Genomic DNA, 20,779 nt, shown 5'->3' with positions numbered 1-20,779 from the left:
TAAAATGGAAGAAACAAAAGTTGACTTTAAACAATAAGTACAAAAAAAAAAATTATACAGATTGTTTTTATTTCCATCATATTAAATGCAAGAGCATAAAAATCAAACGCTATCTCTCCTGGGAAAATATCCTTTCCATTTTTTTCATTAACAAGCTTTTGTGATTCATAGAGAGAAAAGAAAATTAGAAGCCGTTTCCGCCGCCATTTCTTCAGATCCAGGCTCTAATGATAAAAATATATAACGCTTTCTAAATTTTCGAAATTAACAATTGTTCCACGCATAACATCTCCCTCAAAAGAAATTGATACCAAGATTATTATATACAGGCAGTCATGAAAAGGCATAATAAAATATGCAACTGAGGTACAAGTTACAAACAACATATTTAGTATATTTTGTAGGCTACATCCCTTTTAGTGCGAGTACATAGTACTAAACTTAATGAAAACTCATATAGGCGTAACCAAGTGGAATACGACATTTGCAAAGGATATCGCCATTGCAAGCATTATCCAACAATTCCCCAAAATAAATGAATACTAGACCACAACAAAATTATAAATTTACAACTACAAGTAAATTTACAACAATATCCTAAAAAAATCGTGATACGCATCATTTACATCGATAACAAATATTGTATGATTGAAATTTCAATCATACACATCTCTCCAATCATAGTTTAGAACTAACAACGAATGAAGCTCATGGAATCAATATTTGGAAATACCTAATTCGTGTACGCCGGGTAAGGAAAAGAAAAATACAACCCAGAAAATATGAAGGCGTTGTAATTTTCATTCTAGAATATACAAAATAATGGACGTTTTATTCTCTATGACTTGTTGAGCATTCGGTTTTTAATTTTAATTCGAATTTTTGGTGCACCAGACGTGCCTTCGGATGGATCCGGTTTGCTATCAATCTTTTTGGTTTCTAATTTAGAACTATGTCCGCCGCCTGGCTCAACAGATTTAATCTGTCTGGAAACGTCCACTACAGGTTCCTCTTTCTTACTTGACAAGTCTACAGAGGATCTCTTCGCTTCATCACTCTGAAGTTTTGCCAGTTCTTTTTCCCGTCGTTTTTTCTCCTTCTTTAGTCGCTTTCGCTCCAAATATTCTGGATCATCGTGATGTCCTTTATTACTTTCCCGTTTTCGTTTCTTTTCCTTGCTTTTGTGTTTTTCCTTGCCACGAGCAGAAATTTCTTTACCTAATGATTCTCCCTCAGGATCAAATCTTGCAACTGAAAGAGTTTGAAGGCTGGCATATCGTCGTGCATCAGCATCTACATTGTTATCCTGTATAATACTGGATGATGACGGATCTTCTGGCTGAGGTTGTGAATAAACTATACTTGAATCAGCAGTGCACTGAAGTTCTTTGACTAATTCATCACCGTCACTCAAAAATTTAGCACTACCAATGCTAGCAGTCATGCGCGAACCACGATCATGCCAAGAATTAACTTCGTCTATATTGTGATTACTCATGCTAAGAGTCTCGGCAAAATTCCTCTGGGGTGCATCTACAGAAACTGAACTGCTAGCTCCATGGTCCATTTCGTTACGACCACCTAAAGAACGTTCAACCACTTGATTATCAGTATCAGCCCTACTGGTGGCAGAAGATTGTTTGACCTTGATTTTAATGAGCCTCTTTCTTTCATGGCTATTCGATACAGTATCAGCTTCCTTGGAAACTTCATTTGGAGCTTCCATTGGCGCTTCCTGTGGAAATTCAGTATATACTTCTTCGGCTTTCTCTAGGGGTGCTTCATTCAGAGCTTCAATGTGCACCTGTACCGGAGCTTCATCAGGTGGGTCCTTAGAAGCTTCGTTAAGTGCATCCCTCAAATCATCTAGGCAAAGATTTGGTGTAGGGTTTTGAGTAGAGCTTGGCAGATCCAAAGGTTTGCTATCCGAATCAAGAACAAACATGTTCTTCTGATAGTTACAAGCTTCGGTAAGACTCATATGCAACGTTCTATTTTCCCTGGGAATCCCATGAAGAGTTGGTGGTCTGCAGACAAAAGCACGGAATAAAGTCACTGAATTTTTCGTTTTTCAAATACAGACAAAACTGCAGTGTAAATATAAACACGCCCAGAACAAATTGTCATTGTTTGGATCAGCTAAGCCTATTAAGAGAGGATCTTAATTTTTTGCAAAAATAGCAGCAAAGTGAAAATGGTTACAGACTATAAAACATTAGGACTTTATTAAATAGAGAACATGTTTTTTTCTCATCAATAATTACAAAAATATCACATTTTTATCATTTTACTTCACGTTTCCAAAGACGTGAACATCAAATGAAAGAAGAAAAAAAAAACCTTTCACCTTCTTTTGTATAGAAAACAGATAGGAAAAGAAAGAGATGAAGGAACAAAAACTAAAAAAATAAGAAAGAAACACAGGAGAAGAAACTCAACAAAGATGAAAGTTCAGTGGAAAAGATAATCAGTGGGAAAATAAACAGTGTAGAAGATGAACATCAAATAATAGAACCGCAGAAGACACAGTAAAAAGAAATTAGGAGAAGATGAATAGTGAGAAGGGAGAAGATGAGAGAAGATGAAATCATCAGAAGATGGGAATGAACAGAAAAGGGAGAGGAAATCAATCTGGGAGAAGATTAATCCATGAACAGTGAGAAGATGACCGTGGAAGGAAGATGTGAGAGAGTTCTAAATAAGTTTTTCAGAGTAATACTTTAAAATATAAAATGTTTTTTCATATTTTTTTATCTCATACTAACATACTTTTACATTTTACAGTGACAGTAATAATTTATATATTATTTTTTATTCTGACTTTTGTAAAACAATAATATTATCTCTTTGAAAAAATTAGTTATTGTTTAAATTAATATATAAGTGTTCTTATATACTTTAATTATTGCTAACTATTGTCTTTTTATTTTTTTTATAATTTTTTTTCAATTTAAATTAGGATATATTTATTCTTATATTTTTTTTGTATTAAATTAGGCTATATTTAAGAATTTTTTATTTAATATGTTTGAAAGGAAATAAATTTGAATTAATATACAATTTTTGTTATATTCTTTATTTTTCTATAAAAAATAGTAATTGTTTAAAAGGTTTTGTTTATTTTATCTTTTAAACTATACAAATTATGTATATCTTAAGATTCAAAATTAAGATTCAAAATAAGATTCGATGGGATTCAAAATTCATGAAATTTCGAATCTCGATTCAATAACCATGGTTACTACTATGTTCAAATTTCATTGAGTTCAACAAACAACAAAATTAGACAAAATATAGGTAAAAAAAGGTGAACAGAGCGACTACGACCAATAAAAGAAGTTCAGTGAATAAATTATTTTCAAAAGCTAAATGAAAAATTGGAGAGTTAAAAATCAGCTTTTGTTTTATCACATACATGCAATATTCACACAATACATTAGCTAAAAAATAAGCAAGCTTGCATTTCATTTCAATAAGAAACATATACCTTCTTGCAAGTATTTGTAGTATGCAGAACAAATAATGCCGGAGAAAGACATTATTAAAAGCAGTACGCCCTTCCAGTAAATTAAGCATAGAGACAAGAGTTTGGCTGGTAATTTCCTCATCTGAATTCAATCCATCCCTCATCTGACATAGCCTCATAACATGGGTGGCTAGCTTTAACTGTCCTGCAATCAAGAAATGAATTTTATTACATAAAAAGGGGTAAATTAAGATGGAAGAAAGGGGAAAGTAAATATGAAAATGAAAGGAAAAAATAGATACAGGTTTGATTGTTTCAGAAGGTTGTCAATATTTGAAAAACAAGATAATTATGTGCCACAAGATGAGTTAAAATATATAAAATTGTATATTTAAACTTGTTTTGGGATTGGAGGATCAAAACTAGTTTGGACGAATTTCTCAATAAACCTATTTTAAGGAAGAAAAACAAAGAACAAAAAATGAATTTGAACTTCTTTGAAAGCTAAAATTAGTTTAAGCATAAGTTAAATTAAAAAATTGGAGAAATTATAGTGTTTCAGCAAATTTTTAACTTTAATTTATGGACATTTTTATCTTCCTAAAACGAACTTAAGGAGAAACTCATCCAACCGTGTATCTTATGAAATTTGTCCCACTTAATAAACATTTTTATAAATACTTTACTTTTAGCATTCTGAACCAATTTCTTAGTTTGACATACATCTATAGATCCTCCGCGAGGGAAAAGATGAACAACCTCTTAAGGAATGCTCCTCCTCTAAGTACTTGATAAATAAAAGCAATGCTGAATCCATGCCCTTGCAGTGGAATTCAAGGTCAAGGAGTGCTCTGCTTGCTTCAATTCGAACTTGCCACAGTGTCTTCAAGTCACGAAAAGGCTTTACAAGTTCAAAAACTCGATCCTGTAGTAAAGATGAAGCTTTTAGAATCTTTGTACCAAACATGGAAAAGAAGTTTGATGCTCAATAACAAGGTGCTTACAAGAGGAATGAAACCCGAAAGCTTTAAAGCAATCTGGGTCAATGTTCGGATACAACTGATAGTCAAGATTCCATTATATCTTGGCATGAGACTAGCAGAAGACATTTCAAAAATGTAAATTATAGTTGCAAGTAAAATTGATAAATCCACCACAGTAATCAATGCATCATTTCACCTATCAAATTGTAGAAGCCGGTCAATGCGTTTGAGAAGTGACGACAACAACAGAATACTCTGTCAAAAGTTTGAGTCAGAAAGAAGCCTAATACTCAAATCAGGATGCTGACAGTTAAGATTATCTTGAAGAAAGCAAGAACCATATCAGTTGCAAATATTATTTAACAGCTGTTAAATACACACACAAACACTTTTCATAACAAGCAACATATGCATAGTTGTAATAGAAATGGAAATTGCAAAAACTCAAAAATCACACTTTCCACCAACAAATTATTAACTATCAGTACTTCGTATTCAACAGCTCAAATTTTAATTAATAGAGGTACTTAAGGAGCTTTGTTAAGTATAAAACAAAACAAGCTCAGGAAGCTCAGATCAGTATATTAAATTATTAATCTGTAAAGGTAACCAAGATAATCAGCAAGAGAAAAATAGTTTATAAACCTGTTGCCCAAACTCAAGCTCACCAACCGATTGGACTAATGCAGAAAGCCAAAAGACATCTGAGTAGGGATTCCCATTGTTGTCATTGTACTGGAAAAATATGAGGATAAATACATGAGCCCTGAAGCTAATGATGGAACTTCTACATTACTAGAGCAAGAAAACATCCCAATAAAAGTAATCACACTGCCCAAACAACATATCTTGTATCCATAGAGTAGTGGTGTATGCAATGAGTAATAAATAGTACAATATTGCAAGAGCCCAAAGGAGCAAAAAACAGATATAACCAGTCGTTACACTTGATTTGGGTAGCTGAATCCTAAATACTAAATAAGGATAAAACTGGCCAGCAAAAATAGCCATAGAATAATAGAGGATGGCATTGCGGCAAATGGTGAAAGCGTGACAGCCATGTGAAAAGCATTTATAAATAAATGGATTTAAAAAACAGTACAGAAAAAAAAAATGAAGGCAGAAGAGAATGTAAAACTGGTAGAAAGAATCAGAAAAGGAAGGCAGCGATGATCACTAAAGGAGAAACCTCTAGTTTCAGCCTGAGTAAGGTTTCACAGAAGAAAATGCTGAGGTTTGGGGGCACTTGAAAAATTAGTGATTTTTCAGTTCCAAAGGTCACAGTTCTAAATTCCATTTTTTTTTTCAGAATCACAAAAAACTAGCTGTCATTCATCTATTGTCTCCAAAAACTACAATGTCCTCTAACTAATTCAAGTACGGTTCCTAAGAAAGTAGAATTTAAACCTAACAACCCAACAAAGTCATCTTGGGAAGATAAGATTTACACTCCCTTATATATATATATATATATATATATATATATATATATATATATATATATATATATATATATATATTATAATTTGGTCATACCCTAATACACCCCTTCATGCCAAGAACTAGACATCAAAGTGTGAGACTAGGAAAGAACTTGATAGGAGATGACACGATAAGTCCAAACAAACTTGACTACAATAGATATTCAATAACACTCGCTTGCTGTCATTCTATGCCGCGAAATGGGATCACTCGCCAGCTAGGTCAGATTGGAGCAAGAATTTTTTAGTTGATTGGCATATTCAGTAATAGTCTTTTTTCCCTGTTTTGCAGCATCAGCTTTCACCTTCACATCAAATATTTGAGCAACATCTTTAGCATTGGAGTAACTCTGCTCTATGACATTCCAAATCTCCTTTGCAGAATTAAGAAACATGCAAATATTAGTGATTTCTGGGATCATGGAGTTCCATAGCCATACCATGATAATAGAGTCTTCTTCATCCCATTTTGTAAATCTTGGATCTTCTTCTGTAGGAGCATCTTCAATCAAGTGATTAGTTTTCCCTTTACCTTTCAAAATTCTGCAAACAAGCTAGGCCCATTTCAAATAATTCTTTCCATTCAATCAGTAGGCAGTGTCGAGGTTCTACAGTTATTCCTGAATGTGTTGTGACACGGTATTCACCACTTCAAGAATTTGGTCTGTCATGTCCATGCAATACAACCTTAAGGCAATGAATGAAGGGGACCCGAACAAAACGATTGACAGCAATGGAGGTTGGCGGCTAGGGTTTGGTGTGCGAAAGCAATGAAGGCTGTCCTGAAAGGGATGGTGGTAGAAATGAAGGCTGTTGTCTAGGGTTTTGGTGTGCGCATTCAAAGACAGCACCCAAAATTTGAGATCTCTGATACCATGTTATAATTTAGGGTAGAACGGTTCATCTTATTATGCTGAGAATACAATCTATATATATAAGGCTAGAAAGCTATTTTAAGAAGTAGAATAATAGCTCCTAGACAACCAGATCCCTATGATTCACTATGAATCAAGGATATCCCCATCATATACTGTAATTATAATCTGCTAAATAAGGAAACAATAAAACACAAATCCTGACAGAAATAATACAGCTAATAAAACAGATTCTAACATAAACAATAACCTTCAATAATTGTAGAACAAACTCGATAGCCTCTCTTGGGCTTTTCTTGTCAGCGGCTCTAACCATGGCAACAGCATGTGGAATAGCCTACAACAGCAATTTAGTTACCCAAAAATGACTTGCCAAGTTTTAAAAGCACATTAATAAACAATTATTCATTATCTAGCCACGAGAAGAATATGCAAACTAGTTCAGAATTACTATCACAAAAGGTAACTGACAAAAACATACCATAAACAAGACATTCAATATTCAACTGTAAAACACAATAAACCATTGTAAAAGAAAAGAATGTAAATGATCACAAATAAGGATAGAGTTCATGGATAACATTATAATTTCAAAAGAGGGTATTTCATGGATGATATTATAGTTTGTAAAAGGGATATGGGAATCTTAGTTCATGGATGGCATTATAATTAACACAAGAGCAGCAAAGTTCATGAGGGTGGAGCGAGCATGTTAACAAAGATCAAGCTTCAAGATTGCAATAGAAAAGGCCATAGGATCACCAGATGATGACAACACAAATTGTAAGTTTGAACTTATTTAATTCATAATGCACACAAGTTTAACACCATAATACTAGACAGTAGAAGAAATCAAAATAGAGCACACTGAAAGTAATTTGTACTAGGTTAGAAGCATCCTAGGTAACAAAGACATATCAGAACCACAAAAGTCATTGTGAGAAGTTTGTGTCCTTTGCATTGAGACTCAAAATATCACTCCCCAAATAATTATACAAGTTCAGAAAATGTTATAATTCCCAAAGCGATCATTTATTCTTTCAGAATGATCATTGTCTCCAAATGAAACCCAGAGACTACTGTTTTGTATTCCATTTTTCACTAACCATGGAATCAGACTGAAAAGGTTTAATCATTTGGGTTTACAGGTACAACTAACATAGACACATTCACTCCTACTTAAACCTTTATACAGTACATATCTGGTGTCATTTCATGCATCACGATAATTAAGGAAATGAATACAGCTAAGCACACCACACTGACCACTGCTTACATTTCAATAAGCAATGTAAAACTGCCTACAGAGCACAGCTACCAAAGTTCAATAACCTGGCATGTATCATCGAGATCAGACAAATATATTACACTAGATCAAAAAGGAAGATACTGACACATGCAAATATAATAACCACATATTCGCAAAAAAAAATAAAATAAATAAAAAATAAACTGTATTAGAAATTATAAAAACTGAAACAACACTTTATGGAACACTACAAATATTCAAAACACAATAAATAACAAACATTACAAAATCACATCACATCAGGCGTAACTTACACATCCTACCTCCTTGCATTACCTCAAGAACAAAATACTCAGCAAAATCATGAAAATCATTCGGCCTGGAAATAATAATACAACAAAATTTGTCAATGGATATTGCCAAAGTTAAATGAGAAAAGGTGAACAATAGTTTCCATATTCTTACTTTGGGAGTCCAATGTCAGGATCAAACCTTCTACTCTTATAAAATTTCACCAAATGGAGTAGACCAGAAAAATCAGTTTCCTGTCAGACAATTAAATGACAACATTATTCACATTTCAAATTATTACACCCATTATCTACAGTGATACATATGCAACAAATAGTAGTCATATATATGGCATCCCAGTTATTCCTGAACATGAACAACTGTTAAATGGATTTCAAAGTTGTAACAGCCACCAGATTAAGGCATGCTTAAAACTTAAAGGCAAACTTCCATTTTTTTCCTGTGTACAGATATCTACTACAGCAGTGATTAGCAAGTTATTAAAGTTCATCTATTATCTCAAAACCAGATCTGAAATCATTTGGTTAAATTAAGGACAGCCAACTCCATTCCCACTCAGCCATTCATTTAATATGCATACCACTGGTCTTGAATATAAACGAAAAATAACTAACTCATACTAATTAAGAAAGTTTGTTAGTTGTTGGAGATCCCAACTAAAGATAAGGAGAATTTACAATATGCAAGTGGATGCAAACTTCACCTAAAGAGCTAGTTTTGTAAGATTGAGTCAATTCTTAAGATAGTAAGAGAGTCTATCCTAATAAAGTTTGTTGTATGTTGCACTACTGTGTCACCCATTTTCAGTCACTATCTGAACACCCACAAATATTTAGTTTCACTCTTGAAATATAAAGATGCCACAGTGTGACCAGGGTATATTAGAGATCACATATCGACGAGAGATAAATACATTTTACAATATATAAATAAGTGTAAACATCACCCTACAAGCCCAATTTTGTAGGGTTGTGATAGGCTTAAATTGTACCTAACTCATTCATTAAGAGTTAGCATTAATTAATTGTACCGAACTCATTTTAAACATAAACTTCTTTCTTAAACCAGCCTTCCTTGGAAATTAATACAAAAAAATGAGTCATTGGAAATCCAACTTCCACTAAATGAAGGTATTTTGGAAACAATCTTATAAGTTAAACTTAGTTAATACTCCTAATATTTGAGACCAATAGATAAGAGATTTTATGTTTTGTTTGCTTATATTCAAGACAGGAGGAGGTATATCATAAAGTATGCAACAAGTAACGTAGCATTTGAATACCTCAGATGCTGAATTTGCCAATGCAAATGCCGCTTCAATCCGTACTCTCCAAAAGGCCTAGAGAACCAAAAGACTACAGATATTAATTTCATATTTAAAAGCTACTACTGAAAATATATTACAGAAAGAAAATCACCTTGGAGTCACCGAGAAAATTGTTTAGGGCATTTACAATAGAAAATGATAGTTGTGGTGATGCCTCAAGAGCTGCAATTGCTTGTGCCTGAGCAATAACATCTTTGTCCTTCTCTAATTGATTGATCTAAATAAAAAATTAAATATCTATAATCAATAAACATAACCAACAAAATACTAAATATGATAATGAAAGATGCAAATACGAACCCCACACAAATGAATGAGCATAATTTATTTCTAAAATAGCCGAGAGAATGAGGAAGGCTCAAGAGGTAAATGAGTATGATTACATAACATTGCATCATTGCACGTTTTATGTAATTGGGTCTTCTAGCTTCCCTAATAGAATAAAAAAGGGCATGATGTAAAACTTAGAAAGGAACTTAAACAAAGAGAGATGATTCAGGAAGACACTCGATTTTAATTTTCAAAGAACTTCATATCAACTATTCAAACACCACAAATGCTAAAAGACCAGAAAAGGAAAGTATTTGAACATTCACTTTAATATAAGACAACAAAGATTAAAAATCTGCAATCAGGGTATGATGTTAAGATCAAATAGCAAGGTATGGAATTTGAGTTCCACACCAGAAGTATGACTTTTGGTGTTTGGATTTATAAACCCTCAATTGGTCAATGCTTTTCACTATGAGATGCAAAACAAGGACACTGAATGGGATAAGGACTACTCCACAGCCAGCTTATATGTGTGTCAAGGCAGTGGAGCATGGTAGGATGTTAGTGTTCAGTTGCAAGGTATGACTAATGAGTTCCACATTTAAAAAAGACTCCTAGCGTGGGTTGAGGCCCTAGGCTTGTCAATTACAACGGTTAGCTTTTCTTAAGTGGTTCTCCTAGGATTTCTTACCATAGGATAAATAACTAGTTCTATACACATCACGCATAAAACCCAGAAAGAAGACCAAAATGATTGAAACCTGGGGTGCTTCTAATAGCATAGCAAAATACTATATCACAATAAACCAAATAAAATCAATTGGCTGTAACAATTCATCCTTACCCACATCTGAACAGGTTGGTTAAAGTGAACCTCGGCAAGGTACTCCATATCAGGATCTGCTCTGATCCATAATAAAGGGGACTCAGTACTGCCATAACAGAAAAATCGTCAGAAACTAAATCATAACCACAAATTAAAACAAAAAAGATATGAAACTGATAAATACTTTGAGCGCACATCCATGGAAGGCACGTCACCATTATCATCAGATCCATCATGTTTTAACCCTTTCTTGGGCTTCTGAAAGCGTCTAGCAGCAAGCTTTGAGTGGCATTGTATTTCCAACAGTTGCCATGCTTCTCCAGCCATTGGCAGAATAGGATGGTCATACATACCATCAAGTTCATATACCCTGATGCTCATCATACCAGGCCATCCAGTATCTCCATCTCTATTTTCTGTCTCTGGATTAATATCAAGAGTGGATGTAGTTGAAGTCTGCAATGCTGTACATCCTCGCAACACAGCCAATTCAACCATATTCTTCCTTTTGTTATAGGAAAACCCCATCCTTAGCAACAGCAACAGGTAACCCATCACAATACATGTACAGATAGGGTTCCAAAAATGAAATCAAGAATAACAAATAAATCCTTTCTTATACCTTAAAACAGGACACCCACAAGAACCAACCCACCGTGGAAAGAAATCCTTAAGAAATGGACGTTCAAGATTCCCAACCTTATTGGCAAAATGTCGAAACTGTGTATTGAAAAAATTTATCAGATCCACCTTATGTAATCAGAAGCAAAAACTGTAAAAATACTTCAGCTATCACAGCATTGAAGATTAAACTACATTTATACTTCTCAGCTCTACATGAGATTACAAGGACAAAATTATTTAGTCTACCAAAGCAATTCAGAGCAAATTTCATCAATTTGCTTGTCCACCTTTTATGCATATTGTTTGATCAATTAAACGCATAAGATAGAGCAACATGGAAAGGCCCGTGATGGGCAGATATACTCAAAAATGGAGTTTGCATACAAGCTGAGTTATAAAGCATACGTAAAATGCGTAATGCCTAGTCTGCCACTCCCGTTGAGATATGATAGTTGTTTCTGTAGCAAATAGTTTGTGGTCAAACTGCCCATTACTCTTTAACTTATTATTGAACTTAATTATTCTATATATCCAAACAATGTCTTTTTCAGAAAATAAAGTATTGGTTCACAACTGAAATTGAAAAGAGCAGAAAATTGGAATCATATTAATGAAAATTTAGTAAAATGAAAATTTGGAAAAATTTGTAAATCTTAAAAATACCCATAGCCGAACAATCTAGATGATTGGAAACTGATAGGAGGGAATATTGATGGGCAAGTCACATAACAATGAAGCTTGGTCAATGAAATGAATAAATGTTGCAGGCTTAATTATGGTACTGACTCACTGTTGGCCAATTTTTCCCCAACCGAAGATTCAACACTCCTCTCGGCGGAAAAAAAGAAAGGAGCATCCGAGTTTAAGATGTGGCAAATTAGTGAAAATACAAAAAATCTATCATTTCAAACTGCTAGGACAGAAAACAAAAGAAAATTATTTAGGGAGAGTCAAGAGCAGTTGGAGGGAACTATAAGAAGATGAAAGGAGCAAGTAAAGAAAAATAAAATAGTTGAAATAAAAGGAGGCCAAAATACTGACTGAAGCGGACAACTTTAAATTCTTCAGTGCTTGCTTCTCTAAAAGCATTTCTTTGTGTCTTATGTGTTAAACAAAAGAAAATTCCCGCACTCCCACTCATGGCTGACAATTTAAAAAAAAAAAAAAAAACTTGAAATCGTAAGAATTCTAACTCTTTGAAGTTTTCTAAATGGTAGAAACTCTTCCGATAAACTAGTCCAATGTTAGACATTTTTCATTCCATCGTCCACTGACAATAATTATGTCCCATGCTCCTATCCTCCCTTTTTCCCATTTGCGTCAATTTGGCACAATCTACTTATCCTATAGCAGTCATATTCATGATAATGCAATGTTATAGATAGATAAACCTAAAAGAAGTGGTTATGACACACTATAACATTTATTGAACTCGGCCAACTATGCATAGTTAACTGCCAATGTCTCAGAAGCTACATTCCATTAATATGCCACATATTGTACAGAACCAAAAGCACATTACCTCCTTAGTACTTAGAGTCTTCATGGAACGTGTTTTATCTTGAGCCCGAGAAACTATCGTTTGTAAAATCTATATACATTAATAGCAAGAAAAAAAATATCAGCAAACCTTCAAGCATATATAACTTTGGAGGGGAAATAAAGAAAAAGAAAATTTCATAAAAAATGGTAAGAAAAACAAAAAATACAGTAAAAGGCTATTGGCAGATGATGAACAATGGGAAAAGGTGTTCAATGCAAGGAGACTACTAAATATCTCCGGGGAAGTACATTCTAGAAAACATGCCTGAACATTGCTACACAAGATTCCACAACTATTATTTGGCATCCGTCACTATCTAACAGATTGAGTGGCAGAGGGTGATTGGTCGCATGAAGCCATTGCAGCTAAACAGAAAAGAAAGAATAAAGAATTGTACAGTTTTAATCAGAAGTTCCAGATTAGGTTGGTATCTCCCCCAGAAACCTCATTGGAAATCCTGCCAGATATGGAGAGGAAAGATGCTGCAAGACAGGAGGAAAGTAGAGAACCAGAATGTGGGAGAGAAGGATGGTCTATGGAAGACTGGGGTACAAATTGTGTATTATAGGTTAAAATAGAAAGTTCCCCTTTTATTGTCAGCAAAAATAAACAGAAACCCCCAAACGACCCTGTTTCCAGCCAGGAATTGAATCCCTTATGTTAAACCTAGATTGTGTCAGCAGGAGAAATATGTTGCAGTTTTGGCCTCACAACGCACACAACAGCCAGAATCCTGAGGTGCGACATCAAGAAACCTTTTGGTGCAGGGGGAGCCACTCCACACCAGCACAATATTGGTGTGAAAGCACACTATTGACTACCATGATTAAGACATTCAGCATATATCTAGAATGATCAGAAGCATAAATGTGCAAATATCAAGGACTCTCACTCTACGGAAAGATTCAGGACCCATTTGCTTTTCCAACATCTGAAGAACAGCCACCTGAAAAGGGGTAAAATAATATTTATATAATTCAATACTGATTAAGGAATCACACTAATGTACTGGCTCAATGCTATGAAATGAAAGCTAGGGGGAGAAGAAAAGGAAAGGAAAATACTTACAGACTTCCACGATCTTATTTTTCCATACAAACCAATACACTGAGTTCCATATAAATCCTTGCAGGAAGCTGAACAGCTCAAAGCTGTCGCTCCACCATTATCAACTTTGCAAACAGCACAATTTGCCTGTAGAGTGATTTAGATTAGCATGTAAAAAAAATGTAATTAACATATTAACTCTTGCACTTTCAACTCAGAATATCTCTACAGCCTCAACCTAGAGTGACAGATCAACCACCATGCTTAAATATGAAATAAAATTTTAGTAAAGAAAACCAAAACAAAAAAGAAGAATACCTTGAAATTTTGAACTAAGTAGCTAAAAATAATTAATATTGTTAAAAATTGTTTTGACCTTAGTAATTAGGGAAATATGTTCAGCTGATAATTAGGGATATTTTCCATGATGAGCCATTATTAGGTTTCCCTCTGTTATACTTTCCATGATTATAATAAAGGATTACATGTGTGATTAAACACACAATTCACAACAGAGAAACTCTTAATGGTATCAAAGAGCTAGATTTTCCTTTTCCGTTTCCTCCATTGCACTGATCACACACACTGTCCGTGTGGCCTCTGCGATCCCAAAATATACTTTTTTGGGCTACTCCGTACACCAGAAAGGTTATTGATATTTCCCTCCTCAACCACAACAGTATCTAGTCTCTACGTTTGAGCAACTACTTTCTTTACTTCCACCATTGAAGGCGTCCCCCTATAGGTTCCACTTATTGTCCTAGAACTAGCTCCTACTCCACCTTCACTTCTTATATACCATCGACAGACATAAGCACCACCAGAAGTGGCACCTCCATGATCCTCTAGCATCATCTTGTGCTCCAATCGCTCCTCCAGCATAAGCACCACCATCTTACATGACCCACTTGCATACACCCTTGCAAAATCCCATAAGAGCTCTGGTTGACCACATTTGAAATAAGCTAGGCTCATATGACATATATGTTCGAGCTTGAGGTGGGTACAAAAGATGTTTTTATCTTAGTAATTAGGGAAATATATACCGCTAATAGTTAGGGATATTCTCCATTATTAGCCATTACAACGATTTCCTTATAGTATACTTTGAATGGTTATGAATAAAGTATTTACATGTGATTAAATATTAAATACAATTCACAATAGAGAAACTCTTAAAACAAATCTGTAGAGAAGGAAAAATAAAAACAACTAGGGGATAAAAAAAATGGTTATAAACAGCACCATCTTCAAGAATACTTAAGAGAACACATGAACACCTTCAAACTACAAAGCATCCAAACCACAATAACAAGTTGAACCTCAAATTTCTATATACACCCATAAAGAGCCCACGTTCATTAACTTACAATATAATGCACAATGAGTTAGCCTTCACATAGACCAGATTAAACCAAAAAGAAAAACAAACCTTGTATCTCCTGTATCGTGCCTCATTATTTCCCAAATGTTTCTTGATATAAAAATCTGTCAAGAAGCCAGCAAGTCCATCCAAGAGCCACTCTGCAATGTGCAAATAAGTATTCATCAATCACACCAGAGGAAAGACAAAATTTGCTGAATTCCCAAAGAATCAACTCAAATTAAAAAAGCAATCCAAATATCCTCTGATAAGTTACCATCATTTGGTGTCTCGGGAGTGATATACACCCCAAACCACTGTCTTGCAAGAGCATATGCAAGTTTTGCCCTTGTGTCAATAGTCTGTCAATAAAGACATAGGCTGATCATAAGCTGGCATGGTAGTAAATTCACAAGCATAAAAACCCTCAAGGACAAGAGGAAAAATTTCTTTATTCACTCAGAAAGAGTATGATTAGAAAAAAGGAAATCAAATAAAAGAATTGAAGTAATGAACTGACCTGATCAATAACCTTCTCATCAAACAAAACTTGTGAACTAAATATACTCATAGAGGCTCCTAAACTCAGTGAAGACACAGCCATCTCTGGCTCTATGAAAACTTGCGTGTATGAGTCAAATGGGAAGTCTACAGCAAGATAATCCTTATAGCAGCTGCTCACAAATAAAAGTCCAACTATCCAATCATTATACAATTTGTGATTAAAAAGCAACCTGCTAGTTAAATTGCAACTGTCACATGTCAAACCTGAAGGCACTGTGGAAAAATTCCACTGTATTCCGCATCTTTGACAGATTAGGCATCAAGCACATGTGTGATATGAGACTAAATTGGTGATCAGGAAAAATTTCAAATGGGGCAACAGCCAAAGATATCCACCTTGCAGCTACTGGAACATCCAATTTATAGACATATGTTTTCCTAGGAGGATTGTCCTTGCTTAAGACCTGAAAAAGAAAGGAGGTTCAAACAAAAACATATTTAACTATGCGTAACAAGATAAATTTTCATATAGAACTATAAATTTAAATAGAGACAAAAGAGAAGCATTACAACAAAGGAGAGGGTCAAGAAATTTCCCTGAAATGAGGGTGGGTGGCCAGCAGACAGGGTATCATATATAATCTACATTCCATTGCATGTAGAGAATGGAATCAAGTAAAGGAATGTGTCAATAATAATAACAATAATTATGTTTTTCAACTTAGACAAAGGGTATTTTTCCTTTATGCTTCCCTTCCATGAAATGGTAGCAGAAGACAAAATGCAACACTGCTTCTAAATTTTGTACAAAATTAAATGAACTTTTCAACCCAAAGATCTAAACAAGACGTGACAAATTCCTTGGATGAGAACTTTGACAAAACAGATCCATGACCCTGGAGGTGCGGTGAGCATGGATTGAACATGCGACCTTCAGATCTTCAATCTGATGCTCTCCCAACTAAGCTATCACCGCAAATCAAAGATGCCACCAACCAGAAACCAATATCCAGTCTATAGTGTTGCAGAGTTGCATTAACCCCACACCCCCTCACAACAAATTGACAGTGATAACCATATATGGCTAACAGGGATTAAATCCAAAAGGCAGGCATCAGCAACAAAATGAAATCCAAACCATATCACTATGTTGATGTTGTGTCCCAATGACAACAAGAGTATTTTGCAGATGAATTTTATCATTTAAGAAAAAGAAGACAAGAAACAGGGAACATAAAAGGGGAAGGTTGCATCCGATCCAAAGAGGAAAGGGAAAAAACAGAATAGCGAGCTCAATCTCCAAAAGTTTCACTGGGCCTCACAATATGCAAGAACATAACTTAAGGATAAGCAGATCAAATTCAACATTGTAGAAGATTCTTCCTTTAAGGTATATCAAGGGTCCAATGAACAAATTATGAATAAATGAACTAGAAAATGAAAATACACAGCGCATAAAATCAAAATCAGCAGATAATTCATTGTTCTACCAGACATCTCAAGCTAAATTATTTGGCAGCAAAACACTAATCATGTATAGAAAACCACTATTTCCAATACTTTTTAGATAACCAATAACTTTAACATTCATGGTTTATGTAGAAACTGGTGATTTTTAGTTTTCTACAGTTCTATCATAGCAGTCACTCATTTTCAGCAATGAATATTCCCAAAAAGAATATTGATTGACTTTGAAGCCAATCATCATCTAACACCTCTGGAATATAAGAAAAGAAAAACCAAAGTAGGCAAAACTCCAATTTCCGAAACAAAGGAAATTCCAATTTCCAACCTGACTTGACTTGAAAGAACATTAAATATGCTTATCAACAATAGAAACAGCTCCAAAATGTTATCAGCTTATGTAAAAATAGTATTGTTTGTGCTTTAAAAACTTAAATAACAGGATATTAGTAATAGTATCACTCGTTGCTACCTGATAAAGCAAGAATCCCGTACTAACAGCCACAAGATTGTGTGCCACAGTGAACTCCAGGTCATAGCTGAACATTAGCAAAACAACAATAATTACTTCAGTCTCAAACAATGAACAGTAAATAAATTTATAATGAAATGTAAGCATGGATATGGACACACAAATGGGAAAGTGTTAACAGTCCATACCAGCATCGTTGTGAATTGTCATCTATACAGGGGAACCAACATCTAGCTCTTCTTATCTGATTATCAGTATGAAGAAGATTATTTCTGAAGTGGATTCCTGTCTCTGCCTTTTCTATCCAATAGTCAATACGAACAATTCTCACATTCTGCACCCAACATCAACCTACATGAGAAAACACCAATAGTAAACCTCACCAAAACAACTCATTCTCACATTTCACTGCCATATTCTCATGGAAGAATGCTGCACTATCTCAACCATAAAAAAATAACCTATTTCCTACTATGAGTGGGCCAAAAATATATAGAAATAAAAATACAAAAATAAGGTGAAAATTTAGAAAGGACACAATAAAATAGAACTTGAGGTGACACATCACAATTTCATTAGTGCAACATCTAAATAACACGAGGAAAGTCCAAGCAGGCAGAGGACGATGTTCATAAATGGGTTGATAGTCCTTAGAATGAACATGGGTCCAAAGTTTCATAAAATGGTCGGTAGCTTCACCAGCAATGGAATTGTTTTCTAACTCATAACAGCATTGCAACTGCATCAGTCTGCAATTTCCCATAATGTGAAGGATGTGATCTCAACATCAAGGCTTTTGGATTTGGACTCTTCATGACCACAATTGTTGCTAAAATAGTCCACTATTTCACGGAATGTAAAGGATAACCATAACCACAATTTAACTTCAGGTTGGTCATACTGAACCCAAACCCATGGCAGGAAGTCTATTAAAAAATACAAGTATATTATCATTAAATATATTATATAATATATAAATGACATGCTAACCAGCACCCTAAGAGCGTAGAATAAGGACTTAAAAGAGGTAAGTTTACTATTTCGATGTGAAGAAATGTGCTTCCCTATTACTTTTTAATGTGCTCCAATATGATTTTGAATAAAAAGTTTTTCTTTTCAATTCCTTAAACAGTGCCCTTAGGCACTTTTCAAGACCCATACGTAAATAAATATATAAATACAATATAAAATTCAATTCAGTAAATACATCTATATAAATAATTATAAAATCCAGTCGGTGCCTAATTACTTTCAATAAACAATAATTACAGGTATGAACACAATGTTTATAAGCATATACACAATTTAGCCCCCGTTGTGATTTGCTAATCACTGTCACTCCTGTTCCTAGAACTAAAAATAATTAAAAAGCTCTTGAAACCGCGGTATGTCCCTCAGATGGTACAAGGTTTCTGTAACGTAAAAACTTAGGTGATGATATTAACATAAATAAAAAGGCAAAATGTCAGTGTGTGGTAAAATATCACAGTAGCAGGGATCTTTTTTTTTACACTAAATCTAAGAATAAAGTGAGAACTAATAACATTTTCAGGGACTAAATTACTTATTTGCTATATTATGTACAATTCAGTTGCTATGCCTAGGGTTTACAGGCCTCGTTTAAAATAACTCTCTAAATTGCTCAGCGAGGAGTTAGCGCTGAAACCTAGAGTTTATAGACGGCAACTATAACCTGTTTGGGCTCGGCCGTGGAGTGAAACCCGTTCTCGGGAACTGTTTGCTCCTGCTGTTGTTCACTTTCAGTCTTGGAAGGTTTACAGCAGTTAATAAGTAAATTGGGCACCAGCTCCTTCTCCAGAGAGGACATGTACACTGAGACAGCAGCATCGGCAGCAGAGCTGGGAGAACACACAGAACTAAACCTCTTATCATCTTCCACCTGCTGCTGCTGATGCGGGTAATACTCGAACTCCGTGGGCTCACCATCGACCCAAACACTCTCAATCCCTAAATTCTCCGCGTGCAACCCTACGATCCCAATCTCCGGCACCGCAATTTCCAATTCAGTGTACCTACAAGTGAAATCAACTCAAATAAAATTCTAGATCGATTTTAAATACACGATCTCGAACACGGTCTCGGCCGTAACAAAACCTAATCCACAACAACGGCGTGTAGTAGAGATGCTAATTAAGGAATAATGGAAGGGAAAAGATAATTGCGAACCCGTGGACTAGGCGTTTGTCGATGTCAATGGAGAGACATAGCTTCTGGTGGTGAACTAGGGCACCAGAGTTTTCGGGCTTCGGGTCTTCGTTGTTCTTGGTCTTGCGAGGTTTCGCCATACGGGGAAGAGTGAGAAACGAAAATCGAATTCGAATCGAGGTATCTTTCTCTCTCTTCGAGTGTGTCTCCCCCCGAGATAGCTGAAGTGATGCTTTATTTATAGAGAAATAGAGCAGTACTAACGTGCTTGAGTCAGGCCTAGACAAGCGATGACGATATGATGCCCTAAATGCAATTGCATTCAATGTTGCTAAATTCGTTTTAGGGGTGTATAAAGCTAGACTTAATCAGTGATTTACTTGATTTGGTTAATTTTGATTTTTTTTATTCAATTTAATATTTTTAAGTTTTTAAAAAATTTGATATGTTTGTATAGGCCACTTATGAATTCGTCAAATTTTTAATGTTTTAGAATATTTATTTTAATCTTTTATAAAATACAAACTTGTCATGAGATATTTGGGCATTGTTTTCAATTTACTCCCTTTATTTAAAAGATTTATTTAATTTAGTTTCTTTTTTAAAATAGGTGAAGTGAATTGATATATAATTTTTAAAAATTAATTTTAATATGTATAGACAAATTATAATTAAGTTTAATTATTAATTTGATATGAAATTGAAGAGAATAAAATTACATTGTTTTAAAAAGACTTAATATCTCTTTTGGTTTCTCGAAAGAGGGGAAATGTTTAAAATTGTCCTACCTTTTTTAAAAAGTTA

At 34.5% G+C, this 20,779-nt stretch overlaps 1 protein-coding gene and 1 non-coding gene across 4 annotated transcripts; both read right to left on the bottom strand.

The window, feature by feature from the left end:
* Positions 1 to 543: 543 nt before the first annotated feature.
* Positions 544 to 20,236, bottom strand: LOC106768217 (transcription initiation factor TFIID subunit 2). 3 transcript variants are annotated; one of them, XM_014653218.2, is made up of 25 exons: positions 19,997 to 20,225; positions 19,503 to 19,842; positions 17,998 to 18,143; positions 17,810 to 17,876; positions 16,138 to 16,337; positions 15,890 to 16,043; positions 15,647 to 15,731; positions 15,439 to 15,530; positions 14,028 to 14,153; positions 13,852 to 13,905; positions 12,939 to 13,007; positions 11,415 to 11,512; positions 10,977 to 11,321; positions 10,811 to 10,898; positions 9,785 to 9,910; positions 9,649 to 9,705; positions 8,520 to 8,599; positions 8,391 to 8,433; positions 7,056 to 7,142; positions 5,095 to 5,184; positions 4,646 to 4,704; positions 4,471 to 4,561; positions 4,226 to 4,391; positions 3,488 to 3,671; positions 544 to 2,027 (listed from the first exon to the last, which is right to left on the bottom strand). In XM_014653218.2, the coding sequence occupies exons 1-25, from the start codon at positions 20,113 to 20,115 to the stop codon at positions 839 to 841; spliced, it is 4,155 nt and encodes a 1,384-aa protein (XP_014508704.1). In that variant the 5' UTR covers positions 20,116 to 20,225; the 3' UTR covers positions 544 to 838. The 3 variants fall into 3 exon arrangements, with proteins under 3 accessions (XP_014508704.1, XP_022639382.1, XP_022639383.1); XM_022783661.1 differs by lacking the exon at positions 5,095 to 5,184; XM_022783662.1 differs by lacking the exon at positions 544 to 2,027 and having other exon boundaries at positions 3,538 to 3,671; positions 4,190 to 4,391; positions 19,997 to 20,236.
* Positions 16,777 to 16,849, bottom strand: TRNAF-GAA. The gene has a single exon. It is a non-coding gene; the product is annotated as a tRNA-Phe (tRNA).
* Positions 20,237 to 20,779: the final 543 nt, after the last annotated feature.

The sequence above is a fragment of the Vigna radiata genome, chromosome 7 (genome assembly GCF_000741045.1).
Source record: "Vigna radiata var. radiata cultivar VC1973A chromosome 7, Vradiata_ver6, whole genome shotgun sequence".
Taxonomy (NCBI): domain Eukaryota; kingdom Viridiplantae; phylum Streptophyta; class Magnoliopsida; order Fabales; family Fabaceae; genus Vigna; species Vigna radiata.
Note: the sequence above shows the minus strand (reverse complement) of the source record. Positions and strands in the feature narration are given on the sequence as shown.